This window comes from Lissotriton helveticus, chromosome 1_1 (genome assembly GCF_964261635.1).
Source record: "Lissotriton helveticus chromosome 1_1, aLisHel1.1, whole genome shotgun sequence".
Lineage (NCBI taxonomy): Eukaryota > Metazoa > Chordata > Amphibia > Caudata > Salamandridae > Lissotriton > Lissotriton helveticus.
This window is the reverse complement of record NC_136057.1, coordinates 752,572,992-752,597,938: the sequence shown is the minus strand read 5'-3', so window position 1 is coordinate 752,597,938 and position 24,947 is coordinate 752,572,992. Positions and strand designations below refer to the sequence as shown.

Genomic DNA, 24,947 nt, shown 5'->3' with positions numbered 1-24,947 from the left:
GAGATCCAGTTCATAATGGTCACTAAGTCAGTCATCGAGGTTTGATTAATAGAGGGCATGGTTTCCATTAAATGATGATTAAAACGATCCATATCAAGTTTACTCCAATTTCTAGACTCAAAATTACTCCCCACATTGGGTAAAAATTGATTTGTCTGCTCTGCCGTGAGCCGAAAGGCGCCTAAAAAATTATCAGACCAAATGACAGGAAGGGCCGAAACCCAGCACACGCTAGGTAAATTAGAAAAAACTGGATCTAATAAATGACCTGCTACATGAGTCTGTCCTGAATTAACCAGCACACAATTCATAGCCGCTGGATCAGAAGTTAGAGATATGCTAGCGGGACAAGACTGGTCATCAAAATGAATGTTTAGGTCACCTAAAATAGTAAAATTAGCTACACTAAGTAAATGGGGAGTAACTAGGTTTGGAAGAGTGGAAGCCCACAAGCCAGCAGGGCCAGGTGGACGATAAATTAGAATTCCTGAGAAGGTAAACTGAGGTCTAAGGGCAAGTTTAAATAGCATCGCCTCACTATCTTTCCAATCAAGTTTTTCAAATTTGCACTTATACACATTTTTAAAAATGATAGCCAACCCACCACCTATTTTACCTTCACGGTCTCTTCTAACTATAGAATAGCCAGCTGGACCTGAACTTTCATGGAGCCATGTTTCCGTTAAAAAAAAAAAAAAAAAAATGGCGTCAAGATTTTCACTGTTTAACAAATCAAATATGTCAGCTTTATGTTTTGGGAGTGAGCGACAGTTCACACTAAAAAAAGTAAATCCTCCATCCTTAGGGAGAGTGTTCTTTGCCGTACAATTATTCTTACATTTGTTGGTATTAAAAAGGGCTGTTAAAATCGGACTGCCCTTTAGTGGTTGGAGGGAGCAATGTGAAACCACATTTGCTACAATTTATAGACATACTATCCATAGAAACAGGGTACAACACAGTACAATCTGTGTGAGGGTCCGCACGCAGGTCTAACAATTGTTTAACTGAATAAGTATAAGGGGCTGGTGGAGTTTGAACAGGGCCTATAGCCCCTAGACCCGTACTGGCGCGAACGGGCGCAGACGGGCTTGCCTTTGGCACGCAATCGGCGCGCCTGCTGCGCGCGTCCGCTGTGCGTCCGTCCCGAGTCCATTAAATAGATTAATCGGCGGGCGGCGTGCAAGAGGCGTCTATAAAACTGGAGGGCTGACCGCTCACGACGCATGTCTTCCCCCAATGGCGTCAAAAGTGTCGGAGCAAGGAGTTTAACACACTCCAATCAAGTATAAAAATTGGAGTAGTGCAGTACATGGTAATGCATTGATTATTCCGTCAGCAGTGAGTGCTTTTGTGAGGGATTTGTGATCACTCCTTAGCAGTATTGGTATTCCCCAGATAAACTGGCAGAAGTACTTCAACCCTCATGCACACACACCAACTTATTCCTTTCAATTAAAGAACATTGCTCCTCAGTTGGGGTTAAGGAACACTCACTCACTTTTCTCTCCTTATCAGTTTGAGTGAGCACAGCTCCCAACCCCTTCCAACTTACATCTACAACGACAGTACTTTTTGCCTTAGGGTCAATTCCTTGTGGCAGACACACCACACGAATATCTTTTATAATGGAGAAATTCTCCTGACATTCTTGAGGTCATACAAATTTGACCTTGCTTTTCAACTAGTGTCTAATACTGTTGGTGTCGCCTGCAATTTTTACACAAATTTTGAATAAAATGTTGTTGAGACTGAAAAGGCTGTGACATCATCTTAACTTTCAGGTGGGGGATCTCCTCTGGATTGCTTCTATTAATTCTTTTCTTTGACTTAATTCCTTAACATCCAACTTCATACACTAAGTCTGTCACATTATGTACTGCAAATTTTCACTCAACTGTCAACTCTTTTTGTTTTCCAAGAGTTTCAAAACTTTGTCAGTCTCATAACTTGTGCTGCCTTGGTTCTTTCTATAACAAGGCTACAAGGATATCATATTGAAAGAAGTTACTTCCTGAGCGCTCTTTAGAAACTTGTGTATTCATTCCTGCAATACTGCAGCCACTGTACTATTGGGTTGTAAGGATACTTGAGATGTGCTGCTCATTGCTTGACTTGTTATAGACAACAACTTATGAACTTTAACAGGGGAAATCTATCAATCAATATATTCTCACTAAGATGTCTAGGATCGACAGTGTTTTGCTTTCCCATTGGCCTATCTTGCCACAAACAGAGGGACTACTCAATCTGATTACTCGAGAGATTTGATAATTCAAGCCGCCTGTAATTTGCGCAGCTCTTGGGCGACCTCTTGTGTAACTACCATCGGAATACTTCTGACCTGGTGTAAGCATGGCCCTGTATCCTCTTTCACATTCTTACATTACTCTGACCTATAAAGTCACTTTCTGTAATACGTAATACTTGTTCAGGACTGTTGGGAACAAGTATGATGTGAAGTGTTCCCTGATTTCCTCCCTCCCACCCCCCCCACACCCAATCTAAGAACAAATGTCCCTTTTCCTGTAGGGCACTGTGTTATTTTCATTCTCCACGGCTCTTAATTTTGAATATCAGTTGTCTGTACATCAGCATTTCAATAGGAGGTTCTCTTGTGAAACGTCCAGGTCTGATAGCTGATGGCCCTAACTTGTCACCTAACCTACCAACAAACATTTCCTTTCACACTGCGTTGTTAATTCTTCTGGTATACTGTGCCCTTGAGTCAGCTACAATGTTTGACTTAACCCCCCCCATTCCCATTTTCATGGCAGTGCCTTTTTTCTTCACCACCCTATCCTCTCACAAAACTCTCCTCTCAACACTAACATAATCACAATCCGTTGATAAATCCCTCTCTGAAGAACTGCTCTGTAGTTATTCTGATACATATTGGACCTTTTATACTTTTTTTTTTTTTCTACACACCTTGTCAAATTATCATATAGCACTGCATCTGAACACTTTAGTTGTATAGCTGGGCATTTATTACTGTATGTAAGGTGGTCTGCACTGCAACAGCTATAACACTTGTTGTGTGTGTTGTTCTTTTCCCGCAGTATTCTCCATTTTTTTTTTTAACTTCCCACTGCTTCCTCATATCGACTGTCTATTCAGGTTCATATTTTTATATTGCTGTTTACATTCCTATACCTGTTTTTACCGTAACAGTTGCTTCCTTACTGTTACGTTGTGATGTTATGTTAATGGAGATTTATAAAGCACCCGTACCCCAACAGGTCTTTTGGCGCTGAGTTAGCGTCGACCGCTATAGCTGAATCTAGCTGTAGGCTTGAGTGAAAAGCCATGTTTTTAAATTTTTTCCTAACTATGTGCACCACCTCTGTCCTGCTCTTCCTTGACACATCTCTCAATTGGTTCAACTTTGTTTAATGTGGTTGACACTCCATTCATCCATACCATGCGGTTATTAAACTGCCTAACAAATTGATCTCTTATAAATTCATCTCGGAGGATCCAAACCAACATGTAATCTCTTATTTATTTAAGACTAATACATACTTGTATATTCCCTCAGACTTCCTTTAGGTTCTTGTAAACAAGTACATCAATCAATGCCACATGTACCATAGGTGAATATTTTGAATCCAAGTTGTCTTTTACAGTTTGTAAGCACATCGCCTTATTCATCAGTTCTTTGATTTTTCTTCATTTGACTATATATCCTTCAACCCAGTGAGGGCAAGATAAGCTGTTTTTGTTTCTACATTTCTAGACCTCTTTGAATATTGAAATGTAATTTAAAAATTGGTCCCTCCATTCTTGCCATTCCATAGCAGCTCTTTCTTGTGAGGGAAGGTAAACGTGGTGGAGACAAATGTAAAACTTCAAGTGCACTTGTTTTTACAAACTTGCTTTACCTAAAATGAAAAAAAAACTCCAATAAAAATCAAAAGTATATACGTCAGGCAGCCTACATTACAGAAGTGGTTGACGCTCAGGGCACGACTCGCCACTCCACTCCCGAAATTTCTGCTGCGTTTTTGTCATACTACAAGACCCTATACACTTCTACGCTCTCTGGGGACCAGCGCAACCCGGGTCCCTATTTGAATGAAATTGCCATGGTGTACCTGGAGAAACATATGCAGGAGTTTTTGGCCATGCCCATAACTCCTGATTCTATCATTGAGGCCATCGACTCACTGAAAAGCTCCTCGGCCCCCGGCCTGGACGGGTACTCTGCTGATTTCTACAAAGAATACAGGGATGAACTTGTCCCTAGGCTTGTCGAAGTCTACGCTGAGGCGCTTGAGTTGGGCGTATTACCACCCACACTCCGGGAAGCGGTCATTGTTTTATTGCCTAAGCAGGGACGGGACCCCGCTTTGTGCAGCTCCTACAGGCCCCTGTCCCTTTTAAACCTGGACTACAAGATTTTAGCCAAAGTCCTGGCGATCCGCTTGGCGTTGCTAGTGGAAAACATCATCTCGCCGGCTCAGTCCGGATTTGTCCCACACCGATCCACCTCCCTCAATCTCCGGACACTGTTTTCTGTTTTGCATAGAGTTGAGCCCTCCACCCCGGCTGCAGCGGTGTTCTTAGATGCTGAAAAAGCGTTTGACACCCTTAAGTGGCCCTTTTTTTTTAATCAATTATGAGACGAATGGGAATGCCCGATATGTTTGTGGCGACTGTGGAGTTGCTGTACTCGGCCCCCACAGCTAGGATTCGGTTGAATGGCACCATTACTGACAGCTTCGCACTCTCACGAGGTACCCGTCAGGGATGCCCTTTATCCCCGCTCCTGTTCATCATTGCGATGGACCCCTGGTTCGACATTTTCAGGAGAAACATCTCCACAGGGGGCTCCAGTTCCGCACTGGGCCGCTTCTCCTCTCGTTGTATGCCGATGACATGGTCTTGTACGTTCGGACCCCTCAGTCCAACTTGGAACCTTTGTTGTCGGAGATTTCTCGATTTGGCGACTTCTCGGGCCTTAGAATTAATTGGCACAAGTCGGTCATTTTTCCACTCACCCCCTCCACCTTGCAGTGGAACTGTTCGTTTCCACTGGAATGGTGCACCGACTCTGTGAAATATTTGGGTATACACCTCCACCTTGACACTGTGTCCATAGTCCGTTTGAATTACGGGCCTGCCCTTGATTTTTTGGAGGATCATACGGAACGCTGGCTCCGCCTCACACTTTCTATGGCCGGTCGGATAGCCATCATAAAAATGATTGTCCTCCCCCGATTTTTGTATTTATTCAATAACATTCCGATCCCTCTCACCAACATTTTTTTTTTCTCAACTTCGCTCCTCACTGCTGCGATTGGTGTTGGGTGGGAGGAACCCGCAGGTGGCCTGGCACACACTGACACTTCCTTACGAACGTGGTGGATTCGGAGTACCAGATTTTTATCTTTATTGTTTAGTAGCGCAGAGCTCCTATGCATACCCTTGGTTCCACCCAGACGCCAGAATTCCATTTTTGAAGCCTGAGGCTGATTTGGCTCTCCCGGTGGCCCTCAGTTCCGTCCTGCCCAGGGGAATCCCTCGAGACCCTCAGGACATACAGCCTTTATCCACTACATGTTGGGCATGGGATAAGTTGCGACGTCTGCTGCGTGTTGAGAAATTATACTCCCCAGCTCTGCCGTTGCCTAACCATCACTGGCTCTCCATAACTGGCGAATTGGTGATTCAGCGTACCCTGTCCAAATTTCAGATACACTCGGTCGGCGATCTTTTCCCAGACGGACACGCCTTCTCACTTACGGAGGAACACCGCTTCACAGACAGGACGTTTATGGACTCATTCACACTGACTAGGATTTGCTCTATGCTCAGGGCTGAATTCCCCACATATCCGCTCCCTCCTGACGACACCCCTGCACTAACATTTATCATACAGAATCAGACGGGGACGCATGTAGTCTCTAAGCTATACAAGTTATGTATTGCCTCGATTCCATCCACTGACGCAGCGGTGCGCTCCGCCTGGGAAAACGACCTGGGCACCCAGATCACTGATGAGCAATGGGCGGCGTCTTGTGCCACCACGAGGGAAGTGTCCATTAACACCAGCCATAAACTCATACACTTTAAGTTCCTGAGGAGGATGTATCACACACCTGCGCTTGCGCATAAGATCGACTCTGACAGGTCACACTGTTGCCCTAAGTGTAATTCCCCTCAGGCAGACTTCGCCCACCTTTCCTAGATCTGCCCGCAGCTGACTGGCTACTGGCTACAAGTACACCGGGTCCTGGGGGACATTCAAGGTATGGATCTGCGACCCATCCCTGAAATTGCGTTGCTTGGCTATGTTGCAAACTTCCCACGCCCCCTTCGTAGATTGGCATCCATTGTCTTTCTTTTGGCCAAACGGGAGGTGGCACTACTTTGGTGTGCTAGGCGCGCTCCAACGGTCCGCGCTTGGCTGCGTAGTTTGGCCTACTGTAATGTCAATAGTGTTGAATACTCAGAACAGATTCCGCTTGCTTCAAGACCGATTGACATATGGGAACCATACCGGCGGTATGTGGCACGGCTTGCTCAGGAGACGAGACCCCAATTGGTTACTTCATTAGTCCCTACAGGGGTGGGCTAGTTCTGGCCCCGCATCACACGGGGTCTGCCTCCGTTGCTATTTTCCTGCTGGGCATGTATATTCTGCACTGTTCCACGTTGTTATTGGGAAACCCTGCGGCTAGCGGACAATATACACGAGTCGCCTTGGGTGTTACCTCCCTGACGGAGCGACTCCACTGCCGCTCCTCTGGTACCGTATTGGGGACCCGTCCTATGCCTGACTGCCTTCACGTTTAATTTCCCATTAAGCCATATTGTGAATAGAATTGTCCTTAGTGGTGCTGATGGTACTGCTCTACTATGCTCGCAACCTTACTGATGTGTCTACATTTTGCATACTGCTCGTTACCTTTTCTTCAGTTTGTCTTTGGTTTTTCCTTTTTCTTTTCAGTTTCTTCGGAAAACAAGAAAATTGTATTATTGCATTGTGTCATTCTAGTAGTTGACAACTCCTCTATGATACACTTACTGTTCGGATTTGTACTCTGCAAGTGCGTGTCGATATTTACCTTGTTGCATATATATGTAACCGTGGATTACTTTTTTTTTGTGCAATAAAAAGAGTTTAAAAAATAAATGAATAAATAATCAAAAGTATATTGTATGTTGCTTGTCGACAACTGCATTATATTTGATTTGCAATTTTACTAGCAGGCAAAGTGAGTCACTTGTTAAACACAAGCTTGCTACATGCTGACCTTCTGCAATGACTGTTATAAGAGTGCAGTCCTTTGCAGCGAGTGAAGGCATGGTCTCAGGGTTCACCCTTAAGAACTGGTATGCTGTGCATGCTCTTTCTTTAGTACATTCCTTTATATATCCACACAAATGGCAGCTATGTTGGGTTACAATTGTGTGACCTTGTGTTTTGATGTTCGTATCCACTCTTTTTATTCTCAGAATAACAGCGCTTAGGGGAAACAACGTATGGAGGAAATGAGCATGACTACATGTTAGCCAGCACTTGGTGTAAATATTTGAGCAGCTGTCTGCCCTTGCTGTACCAACATATTCTACTGAGACTGTTTGTACTGCAGTAAACTAGTGATTTAGTGCAGAACTTCTTCTCTAGGTTTATGATATAAATATTTCTAGTCCGCATTTGTGAGAACCTGCACAAATTGTGCTGCAGAGTTTCACAGAATTAGACACAGTTTAACTTATCCAAAAATAAACGGACTCATAGTTGATTACACTCCTATTCTTTCTTTCATAGAATTGTGGTTAAAATTAGTGCTGACTTATCTCTGGCTATTATTGTGCCGCGCAATTGGTGAATGTCAATGGCTGGGTATCTGATTGCGCGGAACCAGCCTATAGGGTCAATATATTGGCCATGGGGATGGGAGGCCCGCAGACCCTACTATATAGGAAGCATGTTGACAAGCTTCTCCCTACACATACGCCGTTGGTAGTGAGGGTGTGGAAAGCTGGCACGAAATACAGCTCTCCGGAATTACGCCACTTTGGGCAGGGAATTTTTTGAAGGAGGAAGGAAGCATGGATGACTTTGCCAAATGGGAATTGCTAGGTATAGAGACCTTGGGTGATATTTGGAGAGGAGGGGCGTATATTGCTTTTACAGAGTTACAACGGGACTAATAGATGGGGCAGGGTGAATGGCTTTCATACTTACGATTGGGACATTCGCTCAGGAAACACATAGAGGAAGGTGAATTAATAGTAGAAGCTGCACCTTTAGAAGATGGGGTTTTGACAGAGCAGATACGTGTAAAGACAATCGCTCTCTTCTTTAGAAAGATAATTATTAATGCCCCAGATCCCATGAACACGATTAGGCAGACATGGGAGCATGGCGTCTACACTTTAGAGGAAGATCAATGGACGGAAAATACTCCAGGGCCCAAGGGAGGTGGCAATGCGTGCCAGATTCCAGCTCATACAACTCAAGGTGTTACATAGAGTTTACTACCCCAGATCAGCTTTGTATAGAATGGGAAGGAGTGAAAGTGAGAATTGTCACAGGGGGTGTGAATCCGATGGAACTTTTTATCACTTGTTATGGGAGTTTCCAAGCCTATAGGAATTTTGGATAAAGACAACGAGGGTAATGTCGGAGGTGGTAGATATGGCTGTGCCATTAGATCCCAAATGGCTCCTTTTAACAACTGAGGTTACCGAAGACTGGCCCCGACATGTGAAGCTATGGTCTATGCTTGCAGCAGTGTTTGCTAAGCGTAATATAGCCTGGAAGTGGGGGGCAATACCCACCCTGTTGAATGGTAAAACATTTATTCTGTTAAGTTAGCCTCTACTCCTCTTCCATTTTGTCTACCAGCCTCCAATTTCTGTGTTTCTGCTGGGAATTTCGTAAAGTCAGAAGTTACATGTTCACTGGAAAGCTGATTGTATTGATAATACTTGTGTGCCACAGTAAGGAGTCCTGCCCTGCCGAAGGGCCAAAGTGCACAGATGTATAATCTGTTAGCCCACCAACGCCTGTAACCTCCCTTGCCTATCTACAAAGATGATGTGGGTAGGGGTTTAATCAGGAGTCAGCAGTTCAGCATGTAAGCATTATACAAAGGTGTTGTATAAGGTGTTGTATAAGGGGTTGTGTAAACATTATGTAACCATGACAAAGGGGTTTTAGTGCTTGTCTTACTGTACCAAAAATGTATAAAAGATCAGTTTGAAACCATGCTTATCAGTTCCCTCTCAGGCACTTGTAGTGTCTGTATGATGGACTCCGCTCATGAGATTTAATAAACTTGTGTTTTGTTCCACTCCAGTGTCGATCCTCTTTTTGTGAACCCGTAGACAAAAGGTGGCCCTGCACCATTGAGACAGATAAAATATCTCACTTCTACAACCCCAACACTGGAGGAATGGGGAAATTACCTGGATTGGTGCTGGCAATCAGAATCAGTGATTTATAAAAGTAGAGGGTGCCCCAAAAAAAGTGGAGAAAATCTGGTCAGCATGGCAGATATATCGTGGACTCTAAGAGGGAAGCAGAGTTCGAATGGGGTCTTCTTACTAGGGTGGGCTCAGACTTGTCAATTGAAATAGATAATTCAACTGTATATGCAATATTACTGCTCTGTGTATGTGCAATAATGTTGTGGATCAATAAAAAGAGTTAAAAAGAAAAAAAAAGAAATTTGTGCTGACCCTTTTATTTTTTTTGTCCCAGTTCCTCGTACCAACGCAACCACCATATTTCACAGCATAATTCCACCTGTCATTAAACAGTGTTTAAGTTAGGATGCAGAAATGCTGTTCTCCTTAGGACTGTGAACTAAGGCTGCTCTAGCCACCAAATTGTGGAAGTAACACTCTACATTGTCGATAAACTGATTGTGTTGCAGCCCTGAGCACACATACTGCCTCACCCCTAGACATGTTAAAATATAAATGGTAGAGTCAATAGAAATAAAAAAATATTTGCCTTTAAAATATGATAAAAAGGAGTCTTTTTACACAAGAGCTCTCTGATTGCCCCACACCAGCAATAGTCTGTTTTCCTATGCTTGTGTGGTCGCTCATTCATTCCCTTGCCTCGTTTTCAATTTTGAGCAGGGAGAGTTAATTGTGAGGCCTCCGGCTTGTCAACATTACAGTGGTTAATGTGATTTTTCGGTTTCACTCCAGGTTACAGACAGGGGACCGCAGTGTGCTAGATCGGTTGCAATGAGTGGGCGTGAGCTTGCTTGTCAACACTTGCATGTGCTGAACATCACTCACAGCAACCTTGTTCGCAGAACTGAGTCATTCTTTGTATTTACCGCGGCTCCTGCAACTGATGCAGGCTTGACTTTCTTATGCCCGCAGTATTTTCTGATGATGCAAAGACACATGTCCATCGGAGATGGAGAGCTACTTTTCCCTGCTCCAAGGCAACGGAATTATGGAATGAGGACAGGATGTGACATAACGGCTAGAGCTGCTCACTTTGAAGCAGCAAAACCTGGTTCAACTCTTGGTGGGAAGGAAGCTCAATCCTGTGATCCTGTGATTCTGGGCAGATCACTCTGGGTCTGAATCAAAAAAGTCATGGGGGAGTCTGCTTTCAGAGTGAAATCTCTGCGATCAGAATTTTCATTGGAAGAGTAAAGTGCTGTGCGGTCCTCCACCAGGTATGCAGAGAGAGCCTTTTTTTAATCGAGCCCTAAATCTCTCTTACATCTTAGTTCGCGCTACGTAAACTGGAAAAAAAAGAAAAAATATGGTCCGTCTCCCTTAAACCCACTCTTGATTTGGGACATTTTACATTGGTTCATTTCCACTGGCCTAGAATCCCCAGGGTCATATTTTAGTACTGTGCTTGGTTCTTTTGTAAATTGCCACATTCTCATTTACGCCGCATAGAATTCTGTGCGACCGTGCAAGTGATCGCGAAAGCAACTTAATTAAAAGCACTCGCGAAGCGGCATTTTTGTTGCTATGACAACGAAAGCTTCATAATATGGCGTCGGACTGTCCACAGTCCATACGGACACGCGCATGCTGCTTGCTATGCACAAATGGCAAGAGCAGCCATGTTTGTCCATGCAAACGCGTGCATGTAAGCGTTGGGGAGAATTGATAACAAAAGGCAATCTCATAGCGAGAGCAGCACATGCGCTGCTATCGCCAGCCAAGACTTAAAAAGAAATAGCGTGGGGGATGCATTCAAGAAACATCACCAACGTAGGAGCAAGGTGGGAAAGTCATCGGAGGGTGGGTGAATCCATGGGGTAGGGACGGGACTCGGGAAGAGACTACACACACATCAGAACATGTTAAACACAAGTGCTGGCTTTTCAAAACATTAACAGTATGATATCAATTAAAAAGAGTAAACATTTTTTTTAAAGTACCCGATAATATCACAGATTGGAGACCTCATTGGTTAAAGGCATACGTTTACATAAATATTTGAAATTTTTTCATCTAGGGAAGATTTTACTGATAGAGCTTTTGGTTCTGTCCCTGAACACACATCAAACGGGTACATTTTACTAAACTACAAGCATTATTATGTTTGTCTACAAGTCCTCCTTTCCTTGTCTGTTCAACTTTCAGTTGAAAAGCGGTTATTGCATAAAGTCATCCTTTCAAATTGGATATGTTTTTATTATTAATCCCTGCAAGAGAGGAAAACTCGACGTATATAGTTAGTAATGTTGGATTGTTTTTATTTCCAGTCAGCACCAAACACTTCGACATAAAGACTTGGTATAGATGAAGTGAATAAAAACTATTGTGTGTGGAATGCGACTATACTTGTAGGTAAGATTCCAGAGGGCTCAACGTAGCCACGGCACATGCCTACTGAGGCGCGCAGACCTCTGCTTTCCCGAGCGGCCTGCATTCATAACGTTTAGTCTGCGTCATTTCAACACCATCATATTAGCCAACAAGCGGGTTATGCAACACCCACTACTGCTGACCTCCTAAGGCATGCTCTGCATCCAAGTGAACCTGAAACAACCGTATTTGAAGATGGGATGGAAAATCTGAATATTTTGCCAAGTCAGCTGACTTATCATTTTCCATGATTGCTTTAGGGCACATGACATCCTTGTTATGCCTCACCTTAATTTGCTTAAAGTGCCCTCCATTCAGACAGCTGAAGAAAGCAAGGCTCATCACCACGGGGATACTCGTGTATATAAAAAAGAATCATTGAATATATCTTTGTATTTTGGATCAATAAACTTTAAAAACCACTGGTCTGGTGCAGGATAGTATATATATCATGGACAGACTGCAGTCTATTCTATGAAATCGTTTTGGAGAAGTTTCTGTTTCTTCTTACCATAAAATTTAAAGTAATACAGATGAGAAGTAATACATTTGAAAAAGCAATGTGTAACTCCATTAAATGTTCGCTATCAAGACAAATGGAGATGTAATCTAGATGATATAAATGTAATCTGTCAGTAAGACTTTACCGAGAAATGCTCCTCATCCTCACCATATCAAGTTCTTGGGAGGATACACCAGGCAGAGAATTGCAGGAATTTCCCCCACCTCATTATTTCTGCTCACCATGCCACCCCACTGGCAAACAGATCCCACAATTAAGAGCTTAAAAAGTTACCTTATAAAGATTTCACTTAATTGCACATCAAAGGACTAGTGTCATAACCTTGGTTAGTGAGCACGAATATATAATACACAATTTAGAATTTTATTTAATGTTTTTAAAGTGTTATACTCTATTGTCTTCACTCACACAGAGATCCATGCTCACCCATGAAGACAGTCACTCCTCACTACTGATTGCAAAGATCAGTTCTTGAAATTTGTGATTCACAATTAGCCTGAGATGCAATGTTAAACTTCCTGCTTATTGCTCTGTTCAAATATATATAATTCCTGGAATTCTGTACCTAATGTAGCCTCTCTTATGATAGAAAGACTCGAAAAATATGAATACAATATATCTTGTGAGAACAGCTTTATAATGAAATGGCTTATTGGTCGTATCATGCATGTACAGTTGTTCCTTCGTCTATACACCTCTTGGCTTTAAAATGGGCCAGCCCCATTGACATTTTTCACATAACCTTCACTCACTCTAATATCTGAACAAAGAACCAGATTTAACCAGAGCTCTCCTACTTTGGTGCAAAATTGGTAAATTGTCCAACATTTATGAATGATCTAAAAGTGCATTTTATGTGAACTTGTCAACTCATTCTTAACTCCAGAGGAGATATAGCTCCTTTTTATTGAAGACAAGCCTTCAAGCACACACACGTGAATCCAAAATGTAATGGTGTAATCAATCCAGACGTCCATGTATTCCTCAGATTCTTTCTTTATTTGTTCATTACCCTCAGCCAGCCAACACGTGTTTCGTCACTGGGAAAATTCATTCGCAACTTCCTCAGTGCTGGGAAAAACAATTAGTGTGACATACAAATCCAAAGTTGCATACACATTGTGAGATTGTCACCCTTTGTTAAATTGGATGTTCTTTGTTCTCCATGTCTTCTGAGTGACTCCTTACAAAATTAATGGTCTTTGAATAAGTGGTCAACCTTTGAGTATACCTAAATTGACAGTTAAAAAAATAGTCTAAAGAGTGATCTGTGATCCTTGGTCGCAGTGTGTTTTTTTCATTTAATGGATTCATACTTCTACTTCACAGGTGCTGGGCTGGGCTCGTCACTGACCATCACTGAAAACGTTCTGCTGAAGAGCAGTATCCGTTGTGACACTTCTTGTCATCAGCAAATTCTGAAACCAGTAGGTATTTGGGAGTGTATTGCTTTTAGCTTATTACATTTTGTTTCACAGTCTCTATTGATGATGGATGATTAGAAATGAATTTATCAGGTTCCACTTTGAGCCTTGTATTTTTGAGTATGTGGTCTTCTATCTGATAAATTTGATTTGCAAGCTGACCTGCTACAAATATTGGTGTTCTTCATAGCTGCCGTTGATACAAAACTTGGCAATATCAATAATCTTCATGAATTTGCTAGAGGCAAAGTAAACGACAATATAAATATCTATAAATGCAGTTCTGTTCTAGATAAATTAAGCACTTTTCCTGAAACTATGTGATTAGTAATCGAGGAACTAAACAAGAAATCTACACCCTGGGCCAATAGTTTTTGCTGTTAGCTGCTTTTTACTTGCCTTCTGGTTAATCCGACACAATCTTTTACCATAGCTTTCATTGCAATATTAACTGTTTTGACTATATTATGTTGTACAATGTGTTTTATGCATTGTGTACTGCAGGAATACGTCCTCACTTTTTAATGCATTTGCAAGCAGCATGGCTGCCGGTAGGAAGCCTGTACTACAGTTGTTCTTTATATAATCTGATGTATGCTTTGGTTGACCATTCCTATCGCCCTCTTTCAATTGTGATTTTAAAATGCACTTATTTTTATACTTTTTGATTTTAAATAGATAAAAGTTTTTATTTTTTGTATGCTTTGATGGTTCTTATACCAATAACCGAATAAAGTTATTTAATGATTAAGGAATCTACACCCTGTAGATGTTCAAGTTCTTCTCCTTGAGCCCTACCCTTTTTAATTTATATGTGGCACATTTGGCTGAAATTATAAGGGAATGTGGTTTCACTCCAGTGTCGTATGCCAACGACACCCAGATCGTGGTGTCCATAAGTAAGGAGGTGAACGAGACGGCAGAAAAATCCAAATACTCTCTGTCACTGGTCAGCCAGTGGATGCTGGGTAATTGCTTGAAGCTGAATGGGGATAAGAGCGAAGTGCTGCTGCTGGGAGGCAATTCTAACATCTGGTCCCCAGCCTGGTGACCTGACATCTTGGGCAGTTGTCCAGATCCAGCAGAAAAAGTGAAACATTTGGGCATGACCCTTGATACCAAACTTTCATTTGATGCCCAAGCTAGTAAACTGGCATCCTCAGTGTGGCTTATCCTGAGGATGATTAAAAAATTACTGGCTTACATACCAGATGATACTCGAAAGACGGTGGTGACGGCATTAGCATTATCTAGATTAGACTATGGGAATGCATTATACGCCGGGGCTAGAGTACAGATCTTATCTAAGCTACAACGCCTGCAAAATGCGGCTGCAAGGTTGGTACTTGGCATTCCCAAATACGAGCCAATTGCACATAAATTAAAAATCTTACACTGGCTTTCAATTGCAAAAAGAGTGCAATTTAAATCACTGTGTTTGGCATACAAGGCTGTTCAGGGATCAGGCCCAAAGTTCATGAGAACCAATCTGAAATTGTATGAACCCTCCAGATTGCTCAGATCGAGCCAATTGAAACTAATTAGAGTCCCGAAAATCAGACGGGCCAATTGGGGTGGAAGGAGCTTTTTTGTACACACAGCACGGGCTTGGAACCTGCTGCCACTCATTATAAAAAATAGCCCATCTCTAGGCTCATTTAGAAAAGCAGTGAAAACTTGGCTCTTTACTGCGGCCTGTTAGGTTGTCCGTCCGAGAAGCCTGCTGTCTGTCATTAGCGCCAAGACGCCTTCGGGCATTCGCGCGCTTTATAAGTGGATAAATCAAATCAATCATTAAATCAAATCTATGTCAACCTTGCCCAAGTTAATCTGTGTGGAAATTAAGAACTTGGGGCTAGATTTTTCATTTTCAAAAAGTAGGAGCAAATTGTGCCCTGACTTTTTGCTAATGGAATCTAATTTTGAGGTCCAACCTATTTACTACTAAATTGGGTCACAAAATACTGAGTCGGTGTGTGTCGCAGACAGCCTGCCTAATGAAAATTAATTCAGTTTGAATTTTGTGGTCCATTACGATTGGCTACAATCACAGGGATGGTGGCCTTCATACAACAGCATGCCACCATTCCTGTGAATGCTTATCAAAACTTTTTTTGTAAAGCAGCCAATTAAAATAAAAATAATCGCATTTTGAAAAACTACTTCTTCAGTGTGAATTGGCACTGATCCTCTGAACCACTGCCTACTCCTTCCTGAAGCCACCTCCCCAGCTGGCAACAGTGAAGTGTCTCATAGGGTACCCCTTCCCTTTTGCGAAGGAGTTACTATCACAGCTTGGGAATCTGAAACCTATCAGTGTTTTTGCGAGCAGTAGCAAACCATTGATACATAGGGTACAGAAATGCAAATTGGAAGGGGCCCCCTCAATAAGCCCCTTCCAAATTGCAATTGGGTATCCATTTCAAAACCCATACTTAACAAATAAAAAGTTTGGGTCGTGGAGCTTCTGATTTTTATCAACCTGAATGCGTGCAGCCACTAAAATGTTTAGTACATTTGGCCATCTGTTTCATTGTAATTCACTTGTAGATACTTGAGGACCTTTCAGTGCCATCATGTCTTAAAAAAGAAACTAAGTTCCTTCACACGCTCCTATAATCCCTTCCGTCGGTCACGCAGGTAGTATTTCTGGTCTAGAGGCAGGCCCTTCGCCGCATGGGCTGGTGGGGCGTGCTGACTCGGGGAAACCCTGCTGTGGCGTAATGGTAGGTTGCCCCAGATGGATGCTCTGGGGGATGTTATGTCCGACAGCGTCCTCAAGTCGTTCGACACCCTGCGGCAAGAATTTGCGATGCCCCGTACCCAGTTTTATAAATACCTCCAGTTTCGTCACGCGTTACTGCCCTATATAGCTGGGGTGGACCACATCCCTGACTTCAGTCCGTTGGAAGCCAAACTATTCATGGGGGAATTGCCAGATAAGAAGGTTTCCCGCATCTATCAAACTCTTGTACGGCACTGCTCCTCTGACCTGCAACGGCTTAAAACCGCGTGGGAGCGGGATGTTGGGGACTTAGACGAGGAAGCTTGGGTGGAGGCCCTAGAGAGTCCCAGGGGGGCGGCTATCTCCGTGCGCCTGCGCCTCATTCAGTTTCGGTTCCTCCACCGCACGTACTACACTAGGCAACACTTATAGAGGGCGGGCATGGTAGCGTCTCCAGACTGTCTATGATGTGGGAGCGCAGAGGGCACATTACTTCACACGGTTTGGGACTGTGGGGCGCTGCAGCGATTCTGGAATGGGGTCTTCCGCTGTTTGGGGGAGGTCCTGGCTTGGGAACTTCGGAGGGACCCTCGATTGGCATTGCTCCATGTTCTGGCTGGAATAGGGGGCAACAGGTACAAACGCCACTTATTATTGTTGGGGGTGACGCTGGCGAAACGAGACATTGCACAAGCATGGAAGGCATCGAAGGCTCCGCCGTTGGCGGCCTGGAAAAATGGACTAGACTTCTGCATGGGGCTTGAGTTGCCCATTTTTATGGCCAGGGGTTGCCCTCCGAAGCATTTTAAGATTTGGAAACGGTGGGCGGACTATCGGGGCATGGAGCTGGACCCACGACTGGAAGGCGCTGCCTCACTGCCCTCCATTTGAACAGTCGGGTAGGATGGTTGGACTGTGTTTAATGTACATGGCTGATACTGTCTATGTTTTACACTCTGTTTGGGTTGAGCAAGCTGCAGCACTTATTTAGGGCGGATGGGGGGGGTAAAGATGTTCCTTTACAGTTTAAGTATTCACGTATGTAAACTACTGAAGTAGACAATGCTACTATGATTCTGGCATTGGCTTCTGGCTTACAGAGCAGTGCATATGTTTTCCTGTGCCTTCAGTCAATAAAATCTGTTTAAAAAAAAGAAAGAAACTAAGTTGAACAATATATAGAAAGTAGCAGATTATGTCCTTTATGTGTCCAAGCACAGGCGTAAAATGCAGGCACATGATTTACTTATTCCCTTTGTTTTAAAGCAATCGCTTAATGCTCACACAAGCTTGCTTCCCCTTGGTGAGTGATACCTGTTGCTTTTCCCACTGGAGAGGAGATTGGGAAAGATGCTTTGCGGGTCTCGGATTACTCTGATTGAAGAACTGCTACATTTTTCTCTTGCATCTCATTTGCTGACAGTATTGTGCAGCCTCTGACCCGGGACATTAACTGGGAGGGCCTGTGAGCCAAAAAGGTAAATTAATAGAGAGTGACTTGTGAGCAAAAAAAAGGTAAAATCTTGCCTACAGAAATGTCAAGAAAATCTGCCACAAGCGCAAAGTAATGATAGAAGTAACGCACCCTAGAAAAGCACTTCCCAAATGGGAGCTTGGCTTAGGTATCATTTGACTCATTTATCATACAATATTAAAGCACAAATGGTGGTGAGAAATATGACACAGAACCACATCTGCTAGTTACAGACTTTACTACTGATCCTGCAATCCCGACCAGTGAAGTCTCTTTAAACAAAATAATGCTTTTTAAGCACGTACGTCCTGGGCGTGAGTAATGTTTGGTTGCTAGGTACAGATGCAAAACTGAAATACCTGGGATCTCAGGATAGTGGATGCATCAACTTCAAGCAACAAACTCCGTGTGAAAATAATGGAAAACAATCTAGACATGACATAGCATTTAAAATCTAACTTCCAATTTTGATAAAAGGGCAGTGTTTGCATCTTGAATATTTATATAGAAAGTCCAGAAGCTAATGTGGTTCCATACTGAAACCTACACAAAGACCACATGAAACTGGTGAGAGGGAAAAAACTTCAGTCACTTTTTTGTGGAGGTGGAGTAATAGTAGGGACAGGCAGTGTTTTTAGCCCTTTGACATTAAGTGGATGGTGGAGCATGACTGGAGCTTGGAAGCGGCTTATTTTGCTTCTATATTAGTTCACTGACCAATCACCAGGCCAGTCACCCAGTCCCCACTAGGTTTCTTGGGAAACTGGTGTTCTGGAACATGGCAGGTCTTGAAAAAATGTTGCTATATTTAGCTGACGGGGATTTTAATTTGGGCCACGATATTCTGTGCTTCCAGAGAAGTTAGCGATTGTATGCAGTTCCTCTCAAAGAAGTAAATAGGTTTGGAAGACCCATGGGACTCAATGGCAAAATCTAAGGTAAAAACGCATGAGGCAGTATGTATAGGGGCCAGAACTCGAATGATTTTAGACAATTGCCACAATCGCTTCTGAAATATGTAGTGTATGGAGCCTGTGGCAATTGCCTGTGCCATTTTTCTGACTTTGCTCAGAGTGTTGAATGTTTTGCATGCATATTAACTTTTGTACTATATTGCAATGATTTTAGATAATTGTGCAGTTAATTATTCTATTTAATAAAAAAAAAAAAATCTGGGCGTATCCGGTGGCCGGAGGAAATGGCGGCTCCCTAGGGCAGCTCTGTTTCTCGACAGACATCCCCCGAAATCTGTCAACTAATTCGCTGGCAGAAACCTATTAAAAGTGGTGGGAAAGGCGTCGGAAGCAGCCAGGACGCGGTAAAACCAACTGCAGCCCGAAAAAGACGAGACTGAGAAGCTGCACCAGTGAGAACAAATGCGGCCTGTGCCGAGGATTGCAGCCGGGGACTTGAATACAGCGGAGGCCTCGCGTCACAAAGGTAATTGACCCCGCCGCCCAATGCCAAGATTGTGCGGGCTGAGGACCGCGGCCGATCAGCTGGGCTGCATGATGACAAATGAGCACGCCCTGCGAAGCCCTTTTATGCCCTCATAGATCCGGTGGAGTGGAGTCCCCCGAGTAGCTTGGAGGCCCATCTGCCATAAGCCAACCTTACACCATCGCGCAACAAGAACAATCCATACCATGAAAGTTTTCTTAGCATAAAAGATCGCTTTATTTTAAGACGGGTAAACAGTATAGCCATACAACATTGTACATTAGAACCATCTTATGAATATCCTTTAAATACTAACATTTAAAACTTCCCCACAAACCTTGTATCAGCAATTTCCCCAATGAACAGAACAATGCCATGGTTTATTTCCTCCTTCCATTTTCTCGTTCCCCCCTCCCCCCCCAACCCATAGGGAAGGATGAGCCCGCTCCTGACCATCCCATCCCCAAAAAAGCGCCCCAAAAAGAACACAGACCACACGATGGCACTGTCACCTGTCCTATAGTGACAAATACAAATTAAATATACAACAAATTGAATCATAATTACCAGAGGTAAGGGAGGGTGGGTCACCGAGAAGCAAAACGACGCGCGAGCCCTCACAGCGCCGCCTCGCCTCAGCCGAAATCGCCGCGCTGATTGCCCCCGTCCGGGAGCCCAACCCGTCCACCAATCCCTTGCGCGTGGATTGTTCCATCGCACGAACAATCCCAGGGGGACACCGGTTGCCACCGGAATCCCCCTGGGCCCCATTGGAATCTCGGTCCGGCGCAGCCCAAAAGACGCTAACACATCGCGATGCCCAACACAATTACAGGAGAGGGGGCCCCGTGCTCGGCAACAGGCCCGTCCTGGAGTGACCAGTGATCGAGAAAGAAGGCCTTCAACTCCCCCCTCCTGTATGATGGATGGCACTGGGCACTAAATACTGAGGGACACAACTTGTAAGTGCGGCATAGAGAACCTGGTCGATTGGGAGAGGCTTGACGGAGGGGGCATGGGCCTAGAAGGCACACATTACCTGTGGGCTGAAAACGCAGATCTGAAGACAACCCAGCTCGACGTGTGCGACCCACACCATAGGTCGCTGAATAGCAAGAACCCAACTGGGGATAACAACAAGGATAAGAGGAGCAGATCTCACAACAAGACTCCCGAGGGGAGATGGGAACCGCTAAAAACTACCTATCAACAACCGCATGCGCGGCGGGGATAGATTTGCCCCGGCCGCGTTGCACTCACGCAAGTAGAGCTAAGCACACGACCATCCAGGACAGTGAATGGGCCGTGTAGTGGGACCAGGTGCAGGCCCTTGGCCGCTCTCCTCGACTGCATCAAGACCACAGTGTGACCAGCCAGAAGTGGGAAACCTGAAAGGCTGTGTGTGACCATAAACCACACAGGCAGGCAGCTGTCTGAAACCTGTAGTGATGGGGGGGGGGGGGGGGAAGGGGCCAGCACAACACGCATCAAACGAAGCTAGACAAGTTTGCGTGCATAAAGGTTCAGCTGGAAATGACAGACCAAGCAACCACCCAAGCGGCAAGACCTACAATGTCAGAGACCCAAGATGTTACGCTGCAGGACATTATGACCACACTAAATAAGGTACATACCTCTTTGGAATCACGTATAGGTACGGTCTCTGTAGAACTCTCGCTAATTTGTGCGGACTTTCAAAAAAATGACCATGAGAGTAATGGAGGTAGAAGCGACAGCAGTAGCCCTTTGCGAAGACACAGCCGCTCTCAAACGCAAAGTAAAACAACTGGAAGCTGAAAGTAAAGTGATGACCGCTAAACTTGATTGTTGCGAAGGCCGCTCGAGGCCTAATAATGTTAGAATTATTGGTGTGCTGGAGGGGATGGGGGGCCAGTACTAGACCTGTTTGTGGAGAACCTCATTAAGAACCATCTGCAACCACGAGGTCTATCCAACTATTTTTTAGTGGAGAGGGTCCACCGTGTCCTGGGTGGCAGGCCAAGGCCGGGAGCCCCGCCAGGCCCATACTGGCCCGCATTTTAATCTTTTGGGATCGTGACCTGATTCTCCAGCCGGCCAGTGTGACTCCTCGGGTACGCCTTGAGCATAGCACAATAACCTTCTTTCCGGATTACACGACAGCAGTTACAAAACAATGACGCAGCTTCCTCGAAGTTAAGAAAGAAATGAGGAACCGTGAGCTCAAGTACTCACTGTTATTCCCCGTGAAATTGAGAGAGGAAGCGGAGGGAAAGGTATGGTTTTTAACAACCCCGGAAGAGGCCCAAGAATGGCTTGAGTGAAGGCGTCTGGTCACTAACCCCGGAAAAATTGGAAAGAAACATGGTTGACAATTACAGGAAGCAATACAAGTAGAAACAGAAGAGACCAAATCGATGAGCGGAGCTACGGGCATGGGAAGCCGAGAGTGGATCGTCCCCTCCGCTGGGAACTAAGAACTGCAGTAATCACTTACTGGCACACTGCTCTTCAGCGCAAATGGAGTCAACACAGAACTGTACTAATAGAATCCCGCTTTGAAAGCAACGCTCATGAGCCAGATGAGCACGTGCACCTGACATGATTCCCAAAGCGACAAGAGACCAGCATCGGTCTAATGTATAGTATCAGTTTCTTTGCTCTTTCTACACTCTTAATTAATCGGGCAAGTTAACGATAATAATGCCAACTTACTACACTGAGGACAAGGGGATGATCTGGAGGGGATACTGGAAAAGCTCCCCCCCACAAAGATATCAGGGTATAGGTAACGTGCACTCTGCGCAGTTGGGGAGGCGGGTAGTTTCAATTCCGTCTTGCAGGGAGAGGGGAGGGACGGGACGGGGATAGAGTTATATAGCTATTCCTTAATTTACTTTGACTGTCTGAAATGATTTATGGTATGAAGTCAATTGTTCCACGCAATACTTTCGCAGCAATATCCTATCCAACCTTTCCATGCAGTTAATCCATATGGCACAGGCTCCTGCACTGACTAACAATACCACATACGCACCCATGGTCTATCCCACAAATGGTCCACTCATATCACTTATTTCATGGAATGTGAATGGCCTCCGCGATAAAATAAAGAGGGGACATGTCTTGCAGTACCTCAAACGTCAGGCACCAGCGGTGGCCTTAATTCAGGAGACACACTTAGTGGGGTCGACATGTAAGGCCCTTGATAGATGGGGCTTTCGGATATCGGTACATTCGGGTTTACATCAAGTTCACGAGGGGTGGGCATCGTGGTTGGAAAGCAATTCCTGCTCATTGTCAAACAAGGATGGACGACCACGGACGGTTCGCAGCTATTTCATGCCAATGGAAAGGGGGTACATTTAACATAGTTACAGTATACATTCCCAGCGCTCAGCACATTTCTACTCCAATTCCCAGAAGGGGAACTAATCGTGGGAGATGACTTTAACATCACCGTAGATGACACACTTGAGCGGACTCCCTCTAGGCACCAATACTGCCCAAACTCCAGATTAACGGAATTTTTAGAAGCGCTGGGCCTGGTGGACGTTTGGCGCTCCCGATTTCCGCAAGAGCGGCAATACACATTCCATTCAGGTGCACACAACCGCCTCTCCAGAATAGACTATATATTCACATTAGCAGATAGTGTAGGGAACCTTGAGGGGGCTACATATCTGCCCAGAGGCATCTCAGATCACACCACCGTCTCTGTCAAGTACACTTTGCATGCCCCAGGGCAACGCCGCATATTTCCAATATACATGTGATTCCTGAAAAACCCTAAGATTTGGAAGAGACTAAACATGGCCACCCAACAGTATTCAAGAGAAAATTAGCTTTCGATTTTTTCCCCCTTGATTTTATGGGAGGTATAGAAGTCAGTCCTTCGGGGACGAGCCATCTCTATAATCTTCTGTCACCAAAAATGTTAAAGGAAACTAGTGGATGCCCTAGAGCAAGAAGTGAGCCAGCTAGAGGCAAAACCCACAAAAGTCAATGCACATAGACTAAATTTTAAAAATCAGGAATACAAATAATACACGTGGGAGTAGGCAAAAGCTAGGCTAGCAGCCACTCAACATAAGGTAAATGAAGTTGGGGATAAAGCCGGCAAGCTCCTGGCCTGGCTAGATAAACAAGAGCAGGCTGGTCGCTGGGTGACACGACTTTACAATGGAGAAACTATAACAGACCCCCAAAAGATAGTAAATACACTTGCACTCATCATGAAAAGATCTATGCCCGACAACCACGGCAACACTTGAGGAGGCGACCGCATTCCTCTAAGATAATCCGGTCTCCACGCTCACAATGGCGGAGAAGGCAGTATATATACATAGAGGGTGCCCCAAAAAGTGGGAATGGATATGGGGAAAGTCGAACAACTTTAGACGGAATATATGTGTGCTACCACCTGGCGAACCACACTTAACAGCATTAATAGAAGGCGGTGTCAAATGCTAAACAATTAACCAACAACAACTATGTAACAAATATGTATGGATACCCGAGGAAGCAATTGTGTTGTGAAGCACAAACTTTGTATGCAATACCATTACAAGTCATGTACCTAATAAAAAGAGTTTAAAAAAAACAAAAAACATTCTCTTCCTCTGTGGGTCACAATCTGTTTCTTCACTGCTGTATGCTGCTTCATTACAATGGCACTCTCCTGCTATACTGGGGATTGAACACATATGCACATGAGGCGACAGCCCCTTCAAGTCACATCACTGCATGGATCAATGGCCCTCAATCTTAACTTCTAGGCGCAGCTGATATAAAGGGGTGGCAGCAACAGAATAAATCGACTGTCAGTGCTGCACGTTATGCAGGCCTTCTCTCATCACAGTGCGGCACCGGGACTATGAGCCGTACTTGTTGCTGCGCCCATACCTGGCATCTGGGGGTCGCAGACTGTGCACACGGGTGGACATCCCATCCTATTTTGTCCTTGGTTGCCACAGCATACAAGGGTAGCTAATCCGATTGGTGCGGTGATTATGGCGGACAAGAATCTCACATTCTGGTTCCCGGGATCCTCTTGGATGGATCCTCACTGGACCTCGCTCCCTCCAGATGATTTCCTTCTCCGTACAGAGCCTCTGGTCTTGGGTCTGGCAAAGGTGCTGCAGCCTCCACTGCGGGAGATCTTGATTCTGCTGGATGTTGTCCCCTCACCCAGCATGGAGGCAGGCAAACCTTCAGTCCTGCCCAAATCAAGCAGAAGACGTGCTGAGCTTCTACACGCTGATGAGCAGCCCCAGTTTGTCAAAGTTGAAAGGCTCAAGCTTCCCTTTATATAATCTATTTCCAGACATCTAATTTAGTGTCTGAGTTTTAGAAGTCTTTGTTATGAGTGAAGTGACCTCTCCTCGATCTTCTCCTTCTTCCAGAAAGCCGTCTGTCCTAGCAGGACTGTCTCCAAACACAGGCCATAGGAATGACTAGAAGATCACACCTGAATGACAGCCTCACTGATATATGTTTATCAAAAGGTTAGAAAGACCCCCATACCCTACTCTTTATGATTACTTTATCATCCCCATCTCTTTT

The 24,947-nt window shown here is 44.4% G+C and overlaps 1 protein-coding gene across 5 annotated transcripts in view; it reads left to right on the top strand.

The window, feature by feature from the left end:
* The window catches only part of PPHLN1 (periphilin 1), a 715,827-nt gene that overhangs the window by 26,649 nt on the left and 664,231 nt on the right, over nucleotides 1-24,947 (top strand). For all 5 annotated transcript variants that reach the window (XM_078674289.1, XM_078674291.1, XM_078674288.1 and 2 more), the window contains exon 2: nucleotides 13,670-13,767. In XM_078674289.1, coding sequence (XP_078530415.1) covers nucleotide 13,767 — 1 coding nt within the window. In that variant the 5' untranslated portion in view covers nucleotides 13,670-13,766. The remainder of the gene's footprint in view (nucleotides 1-13,669; nucleotides 13,768-24,947) is intronic.